The 21,281-nt window shown below is 35.9% G+C and overlaps 1 protein-coding gene across 26 annotated transcripts in view; it reads left to right on the top strand.

Moving 5' to 3' along the window:
• The window catches only part of Eif4g3 (eukaryotic translation initiation factor 4 gamma 3), a 318,850-nt gene that overhangs the window by 253,891 nt on the left and 43,678 nt on the right, over positions 1 to 21,281 (top strand). For 25 of the 26 annotated variants that reach the window (XM_063235683.1, XM_063235682.1, XM_063235687.1 and 22 more), the window contains 5 exons: positions 1,312 to 1,509; positions 16,448 to 16,594; positions 17,102 to 17,338; positions 18,379 to 18,483; positions 19,790 to 19,922. In XM_063235683.1, coding sequence (XP_063091753.1) covers positions 1,312 to 1,509; positions 16,448 to 16,594; positions 17,102 to 17,338; positions 18,379 to 18,483; positions 19,790 to 19,922 — 820 coding nt within the window. Of the gene's footprint in view, positions 1 to 1,311; positions 1,551 to 16,447; positions 16,595 to 17,101; positions 17,339 to 18,378; positions 18,484 to 19,789; positions 19,923 to 21,281 lie in introns of those variants that run through there. The other variant, XM_063235690.1, reaches the window with a different exon arrangement.

The raw sequence follows: 21,281 nt of genomic DNA, 5'->3' as shown, positions 1-21,281 counted from the left end.
AAATAAAGTTGTGTGGGTCTTCTTCCCCCACCCCCAATTACTTAAGCTCTTTTAAATTTTTTATAAATTGTAAAAATTGAGGAAAGTTCTTTCCTCTTTTTGTATAAATTGTGGAATGAACTTGAATTTTTTTTTTTTTTTTTTTTTTTTTTTTTGGTGGTACGGGAGATTGAACTCTTGCCAGGCAGGCACTTACGCTGGTGAACTAAACCCCTAGCCCTTGAACTTGATTTTTTTAAAGTCTCTGTAGGATTTTTATTTGAATTATATGAAATATGTAGATCACTTTTGGGGAAAACTGACTTCTTAACAGTAATTATATCCCTATGAATATCTAGTTTTATTTTCTTTTTCTTTGCCTTTTGCTGATTATCACTTGTGATATTGAGTGGAATGGTAAGAAGAGGTATTTTTCCCTTGTTTCCAATTTTAGGGGAAAATATCTATCTAATATTTTACAATTAAGTATGGTTGTAGATGGCCTTTTTTCTAACTGATACAAGTCCTAACTTTGTAACCCACACTGGCTCCAAACTTGCAGCAATCCTCTGGCCTTGGCCTCCTGAGTGCTGGGTTTACAAGCAGGCATTACCATGCTGGCCTGGTTTGGTTTTGAGACAAAGCCTCACTATATAGTTCAGGTTAGCCTTGTATACTACACAGCCCAGGCTGAAGTCTTTCCTCTGAAGCTTATTGTGTCTAAAAAATTTTTATCTATCCTTAAATATGAATAAGTTTTTAAAACTGTAATTATTGGTTCAGAGGACACATCCACTTTCAAAGCCTCTGACACACATTGTCACATTGGCCTTCAAAAAAATCTCAGTATAAGAGCACCGTGCCCCCCATACCAGAAGCCATGGGTGCAGTCCCTGGCCCCAAAGAAAGAAAAAAAAGAATGTACTAAACAACATTTTTGCCAGGCATGGTGGCACATGCCTGTAATCTCACCATTTAGGAGGAGCTGCGGCAGGAGCATCACCAGGAGTTCCTGGTGACCTGGATTGCATAATGAGTTCAAAGCTAGACTGAACTGCACAGCAAGGTGTTGTTTTTGCTGGGAGTGACTTTCCTGCCAGTGAACTACAGCTATACTTAGTTCTTAGAATCCTTTATCAGTAGTCAGAAGGGTAGAATGTTTGATTGATTGTTAAAGTCGATGAATTTAATTACTTTTCTGAATATTTCACAATCTTCATTAATCTGAGAAGTTAAGTTTAATATGAATTACATTTTTAAAATCTTTCCAGAAAGTACTGCATTGTCATACTCTAATGTGGTTTTTTTTTTTTTTTTTTTTGGTCCTGCTAGGAACTTTTTAGAAAAGTTAGAAGTATCTTAAATAAATTGACACCACAGATGTTCAACCAACTGATGAAGCAAGTGGCAGGGCTTACTGTTGACACTGAGGAGCGGCTGAAAGGAGTCATTGACCTGGTCTTTGAGAAGGCTATTGATGAACCCAGTTTCTCTGTGGCTTACGCAAACATGTGTCGATGTTTAGTAACGGTAAGAAGAAAGGAAGGCGTAAAACCAGAAATCTTCAAGAGGTATATTCTCCCCTCACTACACATTCTTCCCAGAAGTGTTATTGGGGCAATGTAAAGGGGAGAATATATTTTTAGCATTTGTTAATATGATACCTTCATTGATTAAAAAAAAATCATGGTTTATTAAAATGTATCCTCTGATATAGTCTGGAATGGCACAGAAGATGGTCCCATCCAAGATGTGGGTAGGATTAACTAAGGTTTAAATTAGTACTGTGGCTCTGGAGAAGCAGCTCAGAGGTAGAGCGCTAGCCTAGCATGCGCAAGGCCTTGGGTTTGATCCCCAGCAATGCAAAAAATTATTATTAGAAGTAACCAGATATTCCTGGAGTATAATAAAAATAAAGTAAATGCTGCTTTTTATATTTAAATCAATTTAAAATTAAATTACCTGTTGGTTCTAATCCTAGCCTGTATGAAAAGATTTTTGTCTTTTTTTCTCAGGATTTAAAACTGATAATTTCATCTCTTAGGAACTATTAAATTTCTCTCTCTTTACATTGTCCATACTCAGTTAATCTCCACAGCCTGTCAAATCTAGGGCACAGTAGAATAGGAAACCAAATAGCTTCTGATTATTGTTCATTGAACCCTGTTTTGCAGTCATAAAGGTGCCATGTACCAACTGTGTTTTCTATTCCTATTACTGGTTTCAAGGTATTTGTTTATGAAATGTGTGCCCTTTAACATTTGAGCTTTTTCTTAATTATCAAAACTCAACTGTCATGGTGCCTTGCTTCTTAGAAATAAAGTATGAGATGTAAAATTCTGTTACTGTAGCCAAGGTGGTGGTGTGCACATTTATAATCCCAGAACTCAGGAGCCTAAGGCAAGAGGAATGCCCTGAATTTGAGGCCAGCTTGAATTACATCGGAAGACTCTGTCTCAAAAAACAAAAACAGGGGCTGGGGATTTAGCTCAGTGGCATAAGCACCTGCCTTGCAAGTAAGCGGTCGTGAGTTCGATCCCTAGTACCAATAAAAATGATAAAGACAAAAAAAAAATTTATTAGTCTACCAGTATTTTTGAGTACCTTTATCAGAGGTAGGTAAGTCTGTTGGGATCTGGAAAAGCTATCTGGAGCTCAAAATGCATTCTGACAAAAAATAAAATTTCCAAGAGGAAAAAAATCACTTAGATGATATTTTCTGATATAGCAGTGTATTTATGCTTAACTAGATAATTCATGTATAGAAAAGTAAATTGGAGGGATAAAATCATTTGGTGAGAATGACTGACTAGTATGGTACAAATAAATTTGGGTTGATCCTAGGGGATAAGGGTCTAAGTACAGAGAAAGAAGAGTATTGTAGCACATTTAATCTGAAACAGCAGGCATGACGTAGTGGTTAAGGACACTAGTTTTGAACCCTGACCATGCTCTGTAACTGTAAAATTTAAACTTTAAGTTGCAAATTTCTGCTCTTGCACTTGCTGACATTATAACCTTAGAGCACTTATTAATCTGATTTTTCAACCCTAGCATCAAAATAAACAACGAGAGTAACTACTAATCTCTTTAAACCTCTGTTTTTAATACATAAAATAGGATTAATTCATATGATGTTGTGAGGATAAATTAATGGAATGAATTTTACCCATGTTAAATTCTTAGCTGATGATTTCGCCTGTGGCAAACCATAAATAAATAAAATGTATGTGGGTAATAGAAAACCACCAAGCCTAGATTATAAAGATGGTAAAATAGGGTGTCTGGAGATTGAAGATATTTATGGGGGCCAGGGATGTAGCATGGTGGGAAAGTGCCTGCCTGGCAAGCACAAGGCCCTGAGTTTAATTTCCAGTACCCAAAGAACAAAAAACAATGAGAATGATTATGATAACAGAATCCATTTGTCCAGCGCCTGTCAGGTTGCAGTATGATTAGGCACTGTATGTGTGGTAATATTAATGATTATTATAACCCTGGAAGGTCGGTTATCCTAACTTCCAATTTATTGACTTGGAAACTGAGACTTAGGATAATCTGTTTAAGTATACATAACTATTAGAGTGGCATTGCTAGAATCTAAATCCACAATTAAGTTAGTTATGTATCATATTGCTTCATAAGATACCATGGTTTTCTAGGAGCAAAGTGATTCTCTATCTCCACCCTTATTTTCATTGTGGCCATCACTTTTCTTGCTCACTCATTAAAATAAGAACTAGAATTTGCATCCTCTAGATAACACTTAAGTCCTCTTTCCTGATTTTTTATTTTATCCTGTAGGTAGTAAATAGCTTTTCATGTATTTTAACAAGAGTGCCATTGATAAAAATGACTTTTAAAAAAGCCTAGGAAGAGAGAAACCAGGTTGGAATAGGAAGGGGATTGTAGACTATCTTATCACTTATGAGACTTTAAAAACTTGGTTGAGTTATTTTAGATCATAAAGTAAACTTAAATAAGTTAAGCAGTGTGGAAATGATGTAAAAAACGTTAATGCTCTTCAGTTACAGTTCTTGCTAGCTAATTCCATCTCCCTTATAAGACAATCTGTGTGGTTCTCTATATTCATAAAATTATTTGAAAACATGTAAATATACACATGTAAAGATGGGCTGTTTTTTAGTTTTGCTTTAGTTGCATTTTAGCCCGTAAGTTCTTTTTCAGTTTGCTTTTTCTTAGTGTTCTGGGCAGTCCTTCTAGATCATTGCAGGTAGATTGGACTTCTGTTTTTTTCAGTAGTCATGTATTTACCATATTTATTCAGAGCCCTCCATTGTCATTTGCAGGTTGGGTTTTAGTTTTGCAACCATAAAATTGTTGCAGTAAATGTCTATATATCCTTATATTTGGTGATTTTTATTTCTTTAATGTAAATTCCCGAGGGTTATATATTAAAGAATAGATGTTTTTAATTTTTTTCTTAAGTATAACAGACATACCTGCTATCTGGGAAAAGAAATGCTCATTTATTGCATTTGCCAAATTTAATGATGTACGTACCATGCTCAGGGCTGATTTTAGTTGAGTTTAACAGTTCTCATGAACTGTTATTAGCATGAACTGTTATTAGCATCCGTGTATACCAGGAAAGTGAACATACCTTACACCTGACTTAGTAGATAGAACTGTACTCTTCACTCTTCTTTAGGGGTGAGCACCATCTTGAGATCTAACCTCATAACTGATTTACTTTGCATTCCCAGGAGCCTTAAAGTACAACGGTAGCAGTGGAAATAAAGTCATAGCTTTCTGGTTGAAACTAAGTACAGTCATCAAGTAATCATGAGTGTAACCTAAATACAAAACTAAACTTTGGAAAGAAAACTACAGATACTCCTATATGAACTTTGAATAGAGAAAGATTTCGTAGCAAGATACAAAATTAACAGCCTGCAAAAGAAAATATATTAATTTCAAATGTTAAAATGTACCATTAGTTCATGATGTCTGTGAATGAAGAAAGGTAATGTCACAGCCTAAGAGAATGTGTGGAATGCATATAAAAGACAAAATATTAGGATCCACTAGTAAACAGGACAAACAAGCAAATCAGTAATGGAGGAAGAAAAGGAAAGGCTGATAAGAAATTAAACAATCCATAGGAAAGTCTGATCACCTGTAAACTTTAACAGAAGATTGTTAATCGTGGTTCATTAAGGGAAATAAAATAAGCCACAATTCAGTATAATTATCTCTACTAGACTAAAAGAAATGAGGTCATTTTAATTTTAAGTTGTCAAAGATGGGTGCAGCCACCTTAGATAGCAGTGATAAGCCTGCTCATTCCCTGCTCCCTGCAGCTTCTGTACTTCTAGCCCTCAGAACACTTGCCCTAGAGTGCAGCCATACAAACAAAAAACAAAATAAAAAATAACAAGAAATACGCCCTAAATAAGACAGTAAGTATACTATAATTGTTTTGATCAATGAATATGAATATTAATACAAATCATATATAAACATATTAATTTACGTATAATTTATATGATTATATATTAATATGTCAATTTATAAATAATTATATAAACAATTTTATATCAGTGAAGAGTCAGACTTTGTGGCACACACTTCTTATTGCAGAATTGTGGCTAAGGCATGAAAGTCACAATTTTGAGTCCTGCCTAGGCAATTTAGCATGACCCTATCTCAAAATAAAATACCTGCGAATGTTAGCTTAGCTCAGTGGTTGAGCCCCAGGGTTGACTTCCAGTACCTCCATGAAAAGAAAAGAAAGTAAAGTAGTAACAACTCTGTCCTCATGAGTCAACCGCAGGGAACAGGACAAACTGGCTATGTTAGCACTTGCCTATAATCCCAGCACCCTGGGAGATTGAGGCAGAAGGGTTATAAATGACAACCTGGTCTGGATGATTTGGTAAGAACTTTTCTGAAGATAAAAACAAAAAACTGGGGATGTAGATTAGTGGGGAGGCCCTGGATTCAATCCTCCATACCTGAAAGGGGTGGGGGGCTAAAATCCTAAAAATAAAGCTCAGAACTATAAATTCTTTGAAGTAAACATAAAGATAAATCTGCCTGACCTGTGATTTGGCAGTGAACTGTTAGTTGTATTATCTAAAGGGATAGCAACAACATAATACATAAACTACATTTCACCAAAGTGTTTTTGTGTTTCCAAAGATAGTATCATTCTAACCCTAACCAAGTACAAGGCCTTGAGTTTGTTTCCTGGTGCCAAAAGAAAAAAACAAAAGCATCAAAAAAGTGCAAAGATCTGTGTGTGGAGAAAGAGGAGGAGGAAAAGAAAAAAAAAGCTACTTTCACATAGTACAGAACAACAGAGCAACTCAATGTATTCATTGGTGAGATCTTAACATTTTGCCACACATGCTTTAGGGATTGAACCTAGGGCCGAACACATGAAATCCCATGCACCTGTAAGAGGTAGAGGCAGGAGGATTACGAGTCCCTGGGTTTGCTTCCCAGCACTAAAAAACATAATATACAAATTAAGACTTACTTGTTAAATATACGTAATAAAATTATACAAACTGTAAATAATGAACATCAAACTTGAGATAAGAGGAGAAAGAAATGAGATCAAGGAAAATAGAGGAAATTATTTCGGCTTTTAGTAATGATAGGTTAGGTAATTCAGACCACTCTTCCATAGGGAGCAATTTTAAAAGCTAGTCACAATATTTTAAAAAATCTTGAATGTGTCATAGCTAAAAAAATTGAAGAATTACTCAGGCTGAAATTGTAATTGATGAAATACTTGATGAAACTTCTCTTTAAGAGGCAGCTAAGTTGTGAAATACTCATTTTCATAAATGCTGGAGAGGGCGCAAAAGTTGAGGGTAGTTCTCAGCAAAAATTAGATAGAAAAGCGCTAGTAAATCCTCCTACATTTTAAGTGGGATCTAAAGGACTGAATGCTCATGATAAGGGTGAGCCAGTTATGACCTGTTCTGACAAAGACTATAGTTTAAGTTTTGGGTTGCGAGATGTCAGATTGTTATCTATAGGTACAAGCAAGAAACAAGCAGAAATCTTTTTAGAGACTTTATTAATACTAATCTAATCTTCATATACTTTCTTTAATGAGTTTTTTAATATAAAGTATATAGCATACAGTTAGAATGATCAAGCTCCCTAGGGAAAAAGGCAGTTTGAATGAGAATGAGCTAGAAATATGTTCCATGGGGCTCCAGATGCTATAGACATAGATTTTAAATGTATATATTCATATTTAAGGTGGTAAAGACCAAGATTATAAAGTTCAACCAAGAGCTAGAGAGTTAAACAAGTAGAAACGCTGTAACTTATTTTTATGATAAACTTAAAAATTAAATAACTGGGCTTAATATCACATCTGACATAATTAAACAGAACTATGAATTAGAAGGGAGGTCTAAAATGAAGCATAGAGACACCAAGTAAAATACAGAACGAAGGATAGAAGATAGGAGACAGGAGGTAGATCTAATTTTGCTTTAGATTGGGGTTCCAGTGTCAGAGGTGATTGAATGTTAAAAATCATAACAAAATTTTTATAATTGCTAATATATAAAAGCCAAATTTTTTTTGGTTTTGGGATTTTGAGTGTTTTTGAGACAGGTTCTCATCTTACACTTCAGGCTGCCCTGAACTCTCTGTGTAGTCCAGGCTGACCTCAAACTTGCAGCAATCCTCCAGCCTTAGCCTCTTGAGTGCTGGGATTATAGGCATGTGCCATAATGCCCTGTTCAAGCCACAGAATTTTTAAAAAATTCTGTACAGTCCTGAAGAGTAGATATTTTGCTTTTAAGTAAAAATAAAAGGATACTTTTAGACTAGCAATAGTAAAGCTAGTGGTGGGGGAAATATTAAAAATAATAATAAATTGTCTGAAGATTTCTTAACCAGGACACAAAATATTACAAAGAAAATTTGGTAAATTGGAACCAGGTATAGTGGTGTTCACCTGTAATCTCAGGTAGTAGGAAGCCTGAGGCAGGAGAATTGAAAATTCAAGGTAAGCCTGAGCAATTTGGTGAGGCTGTATCTCAGAATAAAGTTTAAAAGGAGCAAGGGTGTAGCAGAGTGCTTGTCTAGCATGCGAGAGGTCCTGGGGTCAATTCCCAAAACCGAAGTTAATTACCTTACTAAGTTGTGTTGCATTAAAACTAGGAACTTAGGAGCTATTTCCATTGTAAAGCAGGTGCTTAGCATACACCAACCCCTGGGTTTAGTCCTTAGCACCCAAAACAGAAACATGTTTCCTCAATGGATATCTTTTTAAAAAGTAAAAAATGCAAGCTACGATAACAGAAGATAATCATAACACAAAAATCCAGTAATAGACTCACGGTAAACGATTTTAAGCAAACAAGTACAGATCAAATTTTTTTTTTTTTTTTTTTTTTTTTTTTTTTTTTAAAGTCACAACCTCGCACTTGCCAGGCAGGCGCTTATGCCGCTAAGCCAAATCCCTGGCCTACAGATTAATTTTTAAAACTTAGGTTTTTTTTTTAAACAAACAGGAGAAACAAACACTTCACAAAAAGTTAGTTATCCAAGTGCCTTGACAAATATATAAAGAGTAATCAACTACATGCAAAATAAAGCCATGCATAACACATTTGCTAGATTTTCCAGGAGTTGACAAATATGTGCAGCAGTAAGAATGCTGAGTACTGTGAGTAAAAATGTAAGTTGTAGCAACCACTTTAGAAAGTTAGCATTATATACTACAGCTAGAGTTATTTTTCTGCTATAACTAGCATTCATTTTCTTAAGTACATTCCTAGTCAGTTAACGTATATTTCTTAATATAGTTCTGAGCAACTATATTAACATGTTTGTAGTGTTTTTCATGTTAAAAAAATCTTAAAATAGTGTCCATCAGTAGTAGAATGATCAATAAATTATAAGTCTATACAAGGACAATGAGCTTTAAACTGTAATTACATGCATATGGATGAATCTTAGCAGAAAATAAACGAGCAGAAAAGCCAGGCTGAAAAGATGCTATGTAATTTATTTAAAATTCAAAAATTAAAAAAAAAAAACTCATGGTGTTTGGGTGTTTATGTCTGTGGAGTTGGAAGATGAATATTTTCTTTGTAATATAGAGAAAAACAAGAATGTGATATGATGAATGTATAGGAGGTTGTGTATTTTGGAGGCAGGAAGGTGGCAGTGCTTTCAAAGAAAGCTTCAAGTATTTTGGGAGATTTTTCAGTATTCCGGTTTTTTTGTTTTTTTTTTTTTAATCTGGTGCTGTAAGTGATGTATTCAGAGGAATTCTTTATCATAATTCATTGAACTGAAATTTTAAAAAATTAAGAAAAATGGCTGGGGATTTAGCTCAGCGGCATAAGTGCCTGCTTTGCAAGCAGGCAGTCGTGAGTTCGATCCCTGGTACTGATAAAAACGAAAAAGACAAAAAAAAAAAAAAAATTAAGAAAAACAAACATGGCTTTTGAGCTTTACTGTTACATTTAATTATTTGGTGAGAGTCACTCATTGGGAGAGCAATTGCCTAACTTGTTAGGCTTTGACAATCCCTAAAGCATATTTGGCAAAATGTTAAGATTTCATTGGGGAATACACTGAGTTTCTCTATGTTATTTTGTACTGTAGGCAAATGGCAAACCACCCACCATCCACCCCCCCACCCCCATACTGGGGGTTAAACTGAAGAATCTGTTCATTCTAGGCAAGCACTTTAGATCCTAGCTCTTTTTATTTTGAGACATGGTATTGGTAAATTGCCCTGGCTGCCTTTGTACTTCAGATCCTTTTATTTCAGCCTTTCTGGTAGCTAGAATTACAGGCATGCACCTGCATGCATAGCTAAAAAAGATTTGCAGAGGAAACTGATCCAATAGATTTGGCTTTCCCAAATTGTATGTACTATACGTGTGCATATATGTATTATACATGTGTGTATGTATACATATATATTATATATGTGTGTATATATTATATATGTATGTATATATCTATATCTTTACATAGCTCCCTGCTTCCACCAAGATAACCATAAAGCTTAAAGAGATCCTAAGAGATAGTAAACCATGCCTCTGGGATACATCATTGTTTCCACTAATTCAACTAGAAATGACTTTCTTTAAAAACAGGGAACCATTTAATCATAACTAAGATAAAAACCCCCATCTCAGAATGCCTCTATGATACAAACACCCAAAGCAAGGACTTTTGTGTTCATTACATAATACACCATATCTGCAATAGTCCCTGGCATGTAATAATCCCACAGATTTTGTTTTTAGTGAGTGAGATGACTGAATGAAAGAATTGCCAACTTGGAAAGAGATTCTTTCATGCCCAATGACTACGTTTGTTACTTGTTCTGTCTATTGTACCATGCATGAATTCCTCAGTTACAAACCCAAAATATGTAGTGTTTTGTGACTTTAAAGGTGCTTAAAATAAAAATGTGAAAATAATGACAAAACGAGATGGAGAAGAGACAAGATTGTTAAATCTCAGAAATGAGGCTTGGAATTAAGAAGACAGTGTAGCTGGATTAAATCTCCAGCACCCCAAAGAAACAACCAAAACAGACATGGACTCAGCCTTGGGCATCAGGAAATGGCTAAGGTCAACTAAAGAAGTAGGAACACACAACTTGTTTAATGGAAGATCAGAAATGTATTGAAGAAAATATTGGTCATCAATAACTTTCATAACTGACATCCTCTTGAATCTCATTAATGTCTCTCACCACTGCATACCTCTTTGGGTGTATTTATTAGAGAAATGCATTTTGACATTTGTTTTCAGTTTATGCAGAATATAAATTACGAACAATTTTAGTAGCCGATTTTCTAAGGTCATGACAGAATTACTGATAGAGGATAGTATATCACCACAGACACCAAAGTTACACTTGACCAATTATTTTATTGCTGTTTACATTTAGGAACTACCCTATAGGGCAAGATATGGCAGTACAGCTCTGTAATCCCAGTACCTGGGAGGCCGAGGCAGAAGGATTGCTTAAGTTTGAGGCCAACCTGGGCTATACAGCACGTTCAAAGCCAGTCTGAACTACATAGTTAGACACTGTCTCAAAAACAAAATGAAGGAATTGTCAGATACAGTCCTTTTTGTGTGTGTGTGTGTGTGTGTGTGTGGTGCTGGGATCAAACTCACAACCTCGTGCTGCTTGCTAGGCAGCGCTTACGTGGTGAGCTAAATCCCCAGCCCTAGAAACCAACTTTAAAGTTAGTACAAAAGTACCATTTGTTCCCAGAAGAATTAAAAACATTGTACCATGATAGACATGCACCATGTTTATAGCAGCATAATTTGTAATAGCTAGATCTTGGAAACAACCTAAATGTTTGTTGACCAAAGAATGGCTAAAAAAGATGTAGTGGAGTACTAAGCCATAAAGGATAAATTTGAGACGTTTATAGATAAATAGATGCAACTAGAGACCATACTCATAAGTGAAGTAAATCAGATTTGCATGTGTAAGCGTCGTATTGTCTCCCTAGTATGAGTCAAAACAAATTATATTTATATATATATGTATGTATGAATGATAGTTAAGATAGTTATACTACTAATTTCTCTTAGCTCATTGAAAAGAATGGTTTGTGTTAATAGTTTTTGGTCAATTAAACACAGATATCTTGTAGTCTGAGTAACTAACTTAAAGGTAATACACAATGTATTATCTATCCATTGATACCCTCTAATTATCATGTTTTGAAATTTTATTCTTTTCCCTTTAAAATAAAAAGGCAGTATACAGAAAGAGAAAGAAAGAGAAAGAACAAGCATTTGCTCACGTTTTAGTAGTTGTTCCAAATATTTACCTGAGACTAACACATGTTTTTAGGACAGAATGACTACTGGGTCTTGGGTTACCACTACCATCTTTACATTCAGAGACAGCATTGAAAATCATGGTGGTGCTCACCAAGGCAAGGATTGTCCTTCATTTTCTCTTCTTCTATTTAACTGTCGTGATACCACACAGATGACAGCCTTTGATAATTCTCTGGAAATTTGGTCCTTCCAGGGATAAGAATTGTCTGTCCTCACACCAACAGATATGTCAACAGTGTTAAGTCCTGTTACTTGAAGGAAATTACTGTCTGCTACTGACAGCATTCGTGTCCAGCATTACTGTATGATCTGTACCCAGACAGGCCTCATTGCACTACTACAACACTATGACTTCACTGTTGTGTGAAAGTAAAAGCTAGGTACTTTCTAGTAAATATAATTTGCCAGGCAGCCTTACTGAATATTCCAGCTGACTCCTCTGTTCTCTAAGAAACAGAAACCACCTCTCAGACAACCCATACAATGAAACACACACACAAATTCAGGTATGGTGGTGCACACCAGAAATTCTTGCTACTCGGGAGGCTGACATAGGCAAATCTCAAGTTCAAGGTCAGCCTGGCCAAGTTAAGGACACCTGTCTCAAAAAGGACTGTAGATATAGATCAGTGTTCTCTGGGTTTGTTTCCCAGAATCAATCAATAATCAACCATAAACTACTATGAAAATTGTAATTGTCTAACTATGTTTTCTGGTTTGTTTGTGAGACAGGGTCTTACCATATAGTTCCAGCTACCTTTGAAAATACTGTCTGATTTCATACTGTCAACGTCCCAAGTACTGGCATTATAAGTGCGGCATCAAGCCCATTTTAAATTCATTCTTTTCTTACTGATACACATCACTTTTCATTCTTGATATTATCTATCACATTTGCAAGCATTTACCTTCTCTATTGTAGTCTAAATGTGTCCTCTCTGAAGTCATAAAGTGAAGCTCTAACCCTCAATGTGATGGTATTAGGAAATGGGAGCCTTTGGGAGATGATTGGGTTTAGATGAATTCTTGGGACTTCACCTGTAACCCTCTGTAGGAAAGGTAGAGGTATCAAATGTTTTTCTCTGCTATGTGAAGGCACTGCAAAAAGCTGGCTATCTTCAAGTCAGGAAGAAGGTCCTTACCAGAAACCAAATCTGATAACATCTTGGTTTTGGACTTATCAGTCTGTGGTATTTTGTTATAGCAGCTCAAGCAGGCTAAGACATTCATTCTTCATGCTCTATTCCAACTTTCCAGTGTTAGTGGATCTTTTGAGAGGCCAATGTCCACCAAACAGTACATGTTAACTTAATAATATAAGAATCTTGTTGAAGTTAAAGAATATGTTCTCAGGAGTGTGGTGGTGCACTCCTGTAATCGCAGCACTTGGGAGGCTGAGGCAGGCATATTGTGGCAAGTTCAAGACCAGCCTGGGCTATAAAGTGAGCCCAAGACCAACCTAAACCACATAATGAGACCCTGTCTCAACAAAATAAAAAAAAAAGAGTATGTTCTCACTGGCTCGTATCCATGTTTCCGATGCCCTGTTGACTATCCCTAAACAGCATTACCATCATATTCCAAAACAAATCTTTAGGAAGCTGTACACCTATGCAGTCTTTTAGGGATAGTTTGTTTAAACCTGTGGCTGTTATGCTGATTATTTGGATTTAATATTTCCATGTGACTATATCTAAAAAATGTATGCACAGTCTTTATACCTTGTATATGAGAAGCTTCACTTTGCCATCATTTTGGGATAAATATTTTTTCTTGATTTTTGTAATTGTTTGCCTCAATACGTAGGAAGTAACTTTGCTTATAGTCGTTCCTTGATGGCTATGTTATTGTAAAATAGGTTACTCTAATTTTTAATCACAGACATCAAATAAACTTTCAGGTATTTAAATACAGCTACATTATTTTTTATTGGGCCCTCAAAATAGGCCAGTCACTATTATTTGCTCCAGTTAAACCATCTCATTTAATTTTCCAGCAGTCCTAAGAGGTAAATATTATCATCCTCATTTATGACTAAAACAAGTCTGGTGATGTTAAGTAACCTGGCCAGAATTATATGGCATCCTTAGGGTTATGACTATACTGTCTCCAAAGCTCTCGTTTTAGCATGTGTCTTACAAGTCCCTCAGTCATCCGGGAGTGGAGGTGTACGCTGTAATCCCAACACTGGAGAGGCTGAGCCAGGAGGATCATTGTGCATTTGAGACTTAGCCTGTGCTACAAAGTGAGCTCAAGGCCACTCAGAAGTAACGAATGAGACCCTGTCACAAAAAAAGACCAAAAAAAAAAAAAGCCCCTCAATCTACAATCATTAAAATGTCTTATAGACAAAGGCTCAAAGGGATAAGTTCACGTGGTTGATTAGTTATAGCATTCCAATCCTGATTTTGTAACTCAAATTCAAGTACTTTCAATTTCAGTGTTCCATATACTCCAGTTACATTTTTCTTAATTGTGATTTATTTAAAAGTGCTTCTACAAAATCTGTTTCATTGGAGTCTCAAAGCTGTTCTCCTTCTTGGACACAGGTACTGTGGCTCACTTGTTTTAGATGTTAAAACTGAAACTTGAGCTAAAAGAATTGGCTTTGTGTATATACAGGGTAGCAAGCATTTTGATCTTTATCTTAGCTCTTTCCATATACCCTTCTCTACATAAAAGGATAAAAGGCCTGGCTGCAAGATCCTCCTCTGTGAATTTACAGCATAGCTTTTACACTTTTGTTTTGGGAAATCCACCCATGCCTTACCGTTTCAGTCTGATCCTGTCTCTCCAACCATCACAAATTATATTTTTTTTATCTCTCTGGTTTTTGGGGGGTTGGGCTGAAGGCTCTTATTTTAGCTATGGTTCCATGCACTACAGTCAGTGGCTTGGATTTTCATACAGTTATCCACATTTCTCCCATTTTCTATATAATAAATCCATACTGCAGGGAACAACTCATTAGGAAGGATAGATTGTGGCCCACGCCACTTGTTTTCCTTATAATCAGTTACATATATTTAATGTAATCACTGCTGAAGAGGATACCAGGAAGGTTTGACTTAATTTCTGGACAGCAGATTGGATGTTAAGTGCATATTTTTAAAAGTTTTAGTTCTACAAACTAAAGTTGTGTTGGTCCTTCAGTGTACCAGCCTATTCTTAGATGTGCTTCTTAGTTATCTTTTGTGTTTCTTAGTGCATTATCATGTATTGAGGTCTTATATAATCAAAGATATGAGTTTGTTTGGAAAATCTTTGTTTTCATGCAGCATTTCTTACTGTAGCTGGTTGTAAAGTAGGCCTCATTAAATGATCTGTAGTTGTTTGTATTTTTGTGGCCCAAAATTGGAGTAGGGATATATTTGCTTTTCCATAGTTGTCTAAAACTTGCTTACCCTTCTCCTAAGCTAATGTTTCCTGTTGAGGAGAAATGTTTAATATAACACTTGGTACCTGAGATGGTTAGAACTGGATTTAGTAAATAATTTTCATATATCATAGAGCATGCCATCATTTTTAGTACAGTTTTACCATAGCATTGTGGGCCTCAATTCTCAAGAAGTTTCTCTAGCTATTTAGTCTCAAGAGTAGTTATCCAGGTCTGTTCTGCTGATTACTTTATTTTCTGAGTATAAATATAGTACATTCTATTTTTCATTATTTTCTCCCTTTAAGGAAAAGACCATGTGTTTATTTCAGGATTTTGGGATCCATTTTGTGATTTCTGAAAACTCATTTTGCTGTGTTACTTAATAGCTTTCAAAATAGTGCTCAAAGAGATTTTATCTATAAAATATATATCACAATCATTGCTGTAGTTTACTTTCTTTATATTCTAAGCATATTGATAAGAATGTCTATTTAGTTACAAGTAACACAATAAAAGCTATACACTCACTGGAATTCAAGTTCTATTAGGTATGGATGGAAATCTTTTGAGTCTTCTTGCCTCCAAATGGCCGTTTCCCTTCCACTTTGGGTTATTCTATATGTCAAAAGTATGTTTCCAAAGTGACCATTTGCTACACTAAACTTTTAGAACACTAGCATCTTTGGGCATATAAGAGGTAATTGTAACATACTACTAGATATTGATAGGATAAGTACTGGCATTGCTGCATTAGGACATTCTCTTGAGAAAAAGATTTCAAAAATCCTCAAATGTTCTGTGTTGCACTTTTTTCTAGAGTAAGGATCTCACCTTCTACAACAGTTTTCCTCTGTCCCTGGCTGTGATTTCTGCTTTATTTCTATTTGTTTGTTTAAATTAAAATTCTTAGAGTGGGAATTTTTGTTTTGCTTTACCTTGTTTTGGTTTGGTTTTTTAAGGTAAGATCTACATAAGTACAAGGTCATAGCTGAAATGATATGACATGGATTTCTAAGTCACCTAGAGGCAGGGTCATAGAAGATACCATACATTTGTAAGAGAATAATATGACCTTTTTTCTGTAGATTTCCAAACATCTTTGTGTTTAAATCATGAAGTGCCTAAAGCCCAGTTGTATAACTCTTTTGAGAAATGCTTGCCTGTGCTTCAGTTAGCATTGTTTTGCATAAAAGAAAGCATATATTTGGAATATCTTTAATCTTACTCCTCTTGCATTTTCCTGTCTGGATGCAGCTGAAAGTACCCATGGCAGATAAGCCTGGTAACACAGTAAATTTCCGAAAGCTGTTACTAAACCGTTGCCAGAAGGAGTTTGAAAAAGATAAAGCAGATGATGATGTCTTTGAGAAAAAGCAAAAAGAACTTGAAGCTGCCAGTGCTGTAAGTACTTTTTTTTTTTTTTTGTCTTTTTTTTTTTTTTTTTTTACCGGTACCAGGGATCGAACTCACGACTGCCTGCTTGCAAGGCAGGCGCTTATGCTGCTGAGCTAAATCCCGAGCCCCTTGTAAGTACTTTCATAGGTAGTGGTTGTGAGCTTGGAACATTGTGAAGTAGAATTTTCATAAAATCAGCTGTAGCATCTCCTTTCTAGCTTGAGAGGGACCCGTAGGATTTTTTTCTGCGCAAAGGTACCATGTTTACTGTTAAGGCATCTTGTTCCTGTTCACACCAAATGTTAGAACAACTCAGCCCTCCAAACCATATATTTAGTCTAAGTGTGGATTTCAGAGAGGTTTCTAGGTTCTAGAAATCGGGAATGATTATAAATTTTTGCATGTAGAGTATTACAAGATTCTTAAAGAGCAAGTAAGGCCCCTACGTCTTGGTGTCTGTTGTACCCTACAGCTTTCATCATCTAGATGCTATTATTCCTTCTTATACAACAGCCAGAGGAGAAGACGAGGCTTCATGATGAACTGGAAGAAGCCAAGGACAAAGCTCGGAGGAGATCCATTGGTAACATTAAGTTTATTGGAGAACTCTTTAAACTCAAAATGCTGACTGAAGCCATCATGCATGACTGTGTGGTGAAGCTCTTAAAGAACCATGATGAAGAATCCCTAGAGTGTTTGTGTCGCCTTCTCACTACCATTGGCAAAGACCTAGACTTTGAGAAAGCAAAGGTAAAAATCTAGAAACGCAAAACCTTTAGCAGGGCCCCTTAGTTAATTGCAAAAAGAAAAAGCTTAGGCTGTTAACAGAAATCCTTTATCTTGCCCAGCTGTCTACACTGTATAATTTTCCCTTTTTCCCATCTCATTGTTAGGGATTCATTGTCAATACTTTTTCCCATGTTTACATTAAAATCAAGAGTGTGGAGGGTTCCAGATTATATACAATCTAATTTGTAAATTGTTCAAAATATTTGTTCCCTGTCCTTCTGTTTTTCCTCCATGGACATTTCATAGATCATGTGTTTGTATGACAAGTTATAAGCAGAAATGAGAAGAAATGCTACCATGAGTCAGGCCTAAAGGTGATGCAAAATGAAGACTCAAAGACTCAATGAAGGCTTAAAGTCTACAGTCTAATTAGTGACACGTTTATCTAACTCTAATAAAAGAAATCATCAAAAATATGATAATACAGATATACTGCTATTAAATATATCAACAAATGTTCCATAATATCTGAGTCTGCTAGGATGATGTTTGGTTATGACATAGAACCTCAAATGTCAGTGATTATACAAGATCAGGGTTTGTTTCTCACTTAAGTAAACAAAATTCAGAGATAAGTTTTTATAATTTAACATGTTAAATTGAGGAGGCTAAGGCATATCCCTGGTCCCTTTTATTCTGAGCAAAGAAGGTAGAAGAAAGGCCAAAGATAGCCACAACTCTCTTAAGGAAGTTTCCAGAGCTCTAAATACTATAAAAGTTTCCCACTTATATTCTGCCCCAAAATTAATCTCATTACCAGAACCAGTTGCCAGGGAGCATAAAAAGTGTAGCCTTTACTATCAGTGACTATATGCTCAGTTAAGAATTCTAGGGCCAGGTGATAGAGCTCTTGCCTAACATGTTCAAGGCTCTAAGTTCAATCCCCAGCACTTCCCCAACCTGCCCAAATATTCTGCCTTTGTTAATTACCATTACTTTTGATGTGGCAAAATCATGTTTGAATTTCTCAGCCTAAATACTAGTGATTCTCTTTGTTGCAGCCACGTATGGACCAGTACTTTAATCAGATGGAGAAAATTGTGAAAGAAAGAAAAACTTCATCTAGGATTCGATTCATGCTTCAAGATGTGATTGACCTAAGGCTGGTAAGTAGGAGAAAGTAAAAAGCCTGCCAGCATAATCTCTTTTAAGGAACTGGGTTGAGTAAGGATGTGCTAGTGTTACATGTGTAAAGATGGAACTCTTTTGGTTCAAGGCTCAGAACTTGAATTCGCTTTCATGAGAAGGTTATGTGAAAGAACAAAAGGCCATTGGTCTGTTATTTGTTTCTTCTTCCTCTGATTACGAAACCACTGTGTCATTTTGAAACTGGCCATTCTAAATCTATTCTGTCTAGTGATTAGGATTTGGCGCTCTTTAAATTCATTCTGTGGTCAACTTCCCTGACCCTTACGTTTTTAGTCTCCAGAATGGTTATATTAGTGGTTGTGTCTATCTTGCTGGATTGTTGTAAAGATTTAGTGGAATAACTATGTAAAGTGCCAATTCATAGATGTTTTCTTTTCTATGGTTTTTCCTCTGTAGGCTTTCCTCTATCCCTCCCACCCCCAAGATGTATACAGTTTGCATCACTGCTGCCTTTTTTCTTAGTTCAACTGTTAAGGGATTGCAACTGAAAGTGAAGCAGGTAGCCTTCGTGACGTTTCTTTATCTTGCTAAGCCCCAGAGTGATTTTAGGACTTTTAGGACTGAAGTCTTTACTGGTTGATCAGAATTTGCATAAAAATTTAAAGTTGTCATCCATTGCTTCAGCCACTTTTGCTTGTATCAGATGGTGGGATTGCATCTGGAAATGTAAAGGAAAAATATTTTTACTTTTGAGAAACCATTTATATCCTTAAAGATGGCAGCATTATATGTCACATTAAAGGATACCAGATTCATATTAGAGAAAGAAAAATTCTAGTCATCCTTGGTGGAGAAGTCTTATGAAATGCGATGTGACCTGATTAGCAATACCTCAGATTCAGGCAATTCCAAGGAATCCTCATTTCTTTTTTCTTGTGGGGCTGGGGATTGAAGGATTCAATCCAGCGCCTTGCACATGCTAGGCAAGTGCCCTACCATTGAGCTGCAGCCCCAGCTCCGTGTCTTCATGCTTCTTCATTCCTTTTCACTGTCTTCCTTTCAGATGTAGAAAACAATGATAATTAAATTTGAGCCAGTCTTTTCATTATTTTATCCATCGGCTTTTGGAGTGTGCAGCCAGATAGGTTGAGTTAGGAGACTAATTGTTTACCTCTAATCCATAGTTTACATCATATCATCTATGATATTTGTGATCCCTGATTTCGTACATATTTAACTTTCCAGCAGTGAAAAGTTAGTATTTTTTTAAAAAGAATATATTTACAATTACCTGACCGGTAACCTTATTTTTTACTTTTGCAGTGTAATTGGGTATCTCGAAGAGCAGATCAAGGGCCTAAAACTATTGAACAGATTCATAAAGAGGCCAAAATAGAAGAACAAGAAGAGCAAAGGAAGGTCCAGCAGCTCATGACCAAAGAAAAGAGAAGACCAGGTAGGGGTGGCAAGCCACTGGACTTGGGTGGACGTGGGCATTTGAAGGATAGGAATGTGGAATGCTCTATTGAGGCATGAAATAAAATCACAAAGAAACGCCCAAGGAATATGACAGTGAAGTAAAAGTAGTTTTACCTGATGAGTGATCATTGAGTAAAAGCAGGGTTTGTTTGACTTCTTTAAAGCCTCTGGTAATCAAGGAGCAGCTTCTCTAGGTAGAGCCTAGAGAGGGATAGGATAAGTAGAAAATACAGGTGTTTCCTCTAAAGCTTACAGTCTACTAGGGAAGATAATAAGTCAGGGAACATTTCTGTCAAGCAAATAGAACATGAATTATGAGTATGCTCTCCAAAGGGGTACACTGAACTCAGCAATGTGACTGTCGCTAAAATCTTGTGTGTAAAGTGACACCTCAGAGCAGTAGGAATAGAAAGGAACACACAAATGAAGAAAATCTAAAAGACAAAAAAGCAGGCATTTATACCTGAAAAATACTCCAACATGTTTAGGGACATTGTATGAGGAAACCTTTTCAAAGGGAAATGATCGTTTTTTCTGTTGAGATTGTTTATTTTGAGATGGAAATTGCACACACTACTCTTCAGTTACGTGATCAGGGTTTCCACTAGGCCAAGTAGTATAGTGGTTGAAAACAAGTTCTGGAGTCTGTTTGAGTTTGAATATCTGCTCTTCTACTTCCTATGTGACCTTGCTATATTATGCTATGACCTGCAAAATGGAATTAATAATCGTAACTGGGATTTGTGTGAGAATGAAATTATTTCATGAAAACTATTTAGATGACATCCGAGTCTTTATTAAGTATTCAGTTACCGTTGGCTTTCATTTATCACATAGTAGAGCTCATAGGATAGTTGTTCAGAGAGATGAATATACCAGGGAAGAAAAGTTACTGCTGGCGCCACATTTAACCTTCTTTACCCCAGGATGTACAATGTTTTGCAGTTAATGTCTTTAATTTTTATTATTATTATCTCTGTTGTAATTATTGTCATTAATTTGTTATTGAACTAAATTGAGAACAATATGAAAACCTAATCCATGGGGGATATCCAGAGATGAAAAAAACAATTCTTGGAATAGTGACAGGTGCAAAGCAAGTGGAGAGAAGGAATAAGGATAAGTATCAGAAACAGAGCAGTGATTATATTCGCATTCAGTAATACCAGTACAGAGAAGATGAAGTACACAGAGTATACAAAGATGAGAACAACTTTTGATGACAGTTTGGTGATCTTTCTTTCATTCATTTATTCAACAAATTTTGAGTGCCTAGTACTTAGCAAGGAAAATTTCCTTTCCTTATACAGTTTACATCTTCAAAGGTGTAAAATGA

This window comes from Cavia porcellus, unplaced genomic scaffold, assembly GCF_034190915.1.
Source record: "Cavia porcellus strain 051 isolate PalLab524CR breed Dunkin Hartley unplaced genomic scaffold, mCavPor4.1 scaffold_25, whole genome shotgun sequence".
Classification (NCBI taxonomy): domain Eukaryota; kingdom Metazoa; phylum Chordata; class Mammalia; order Rodentia; family Caviidae; genus Cavia; species Cavia porcellus.
This window is presented reverse-complemented; position numbering and strand designations above follow the sequence as displayed.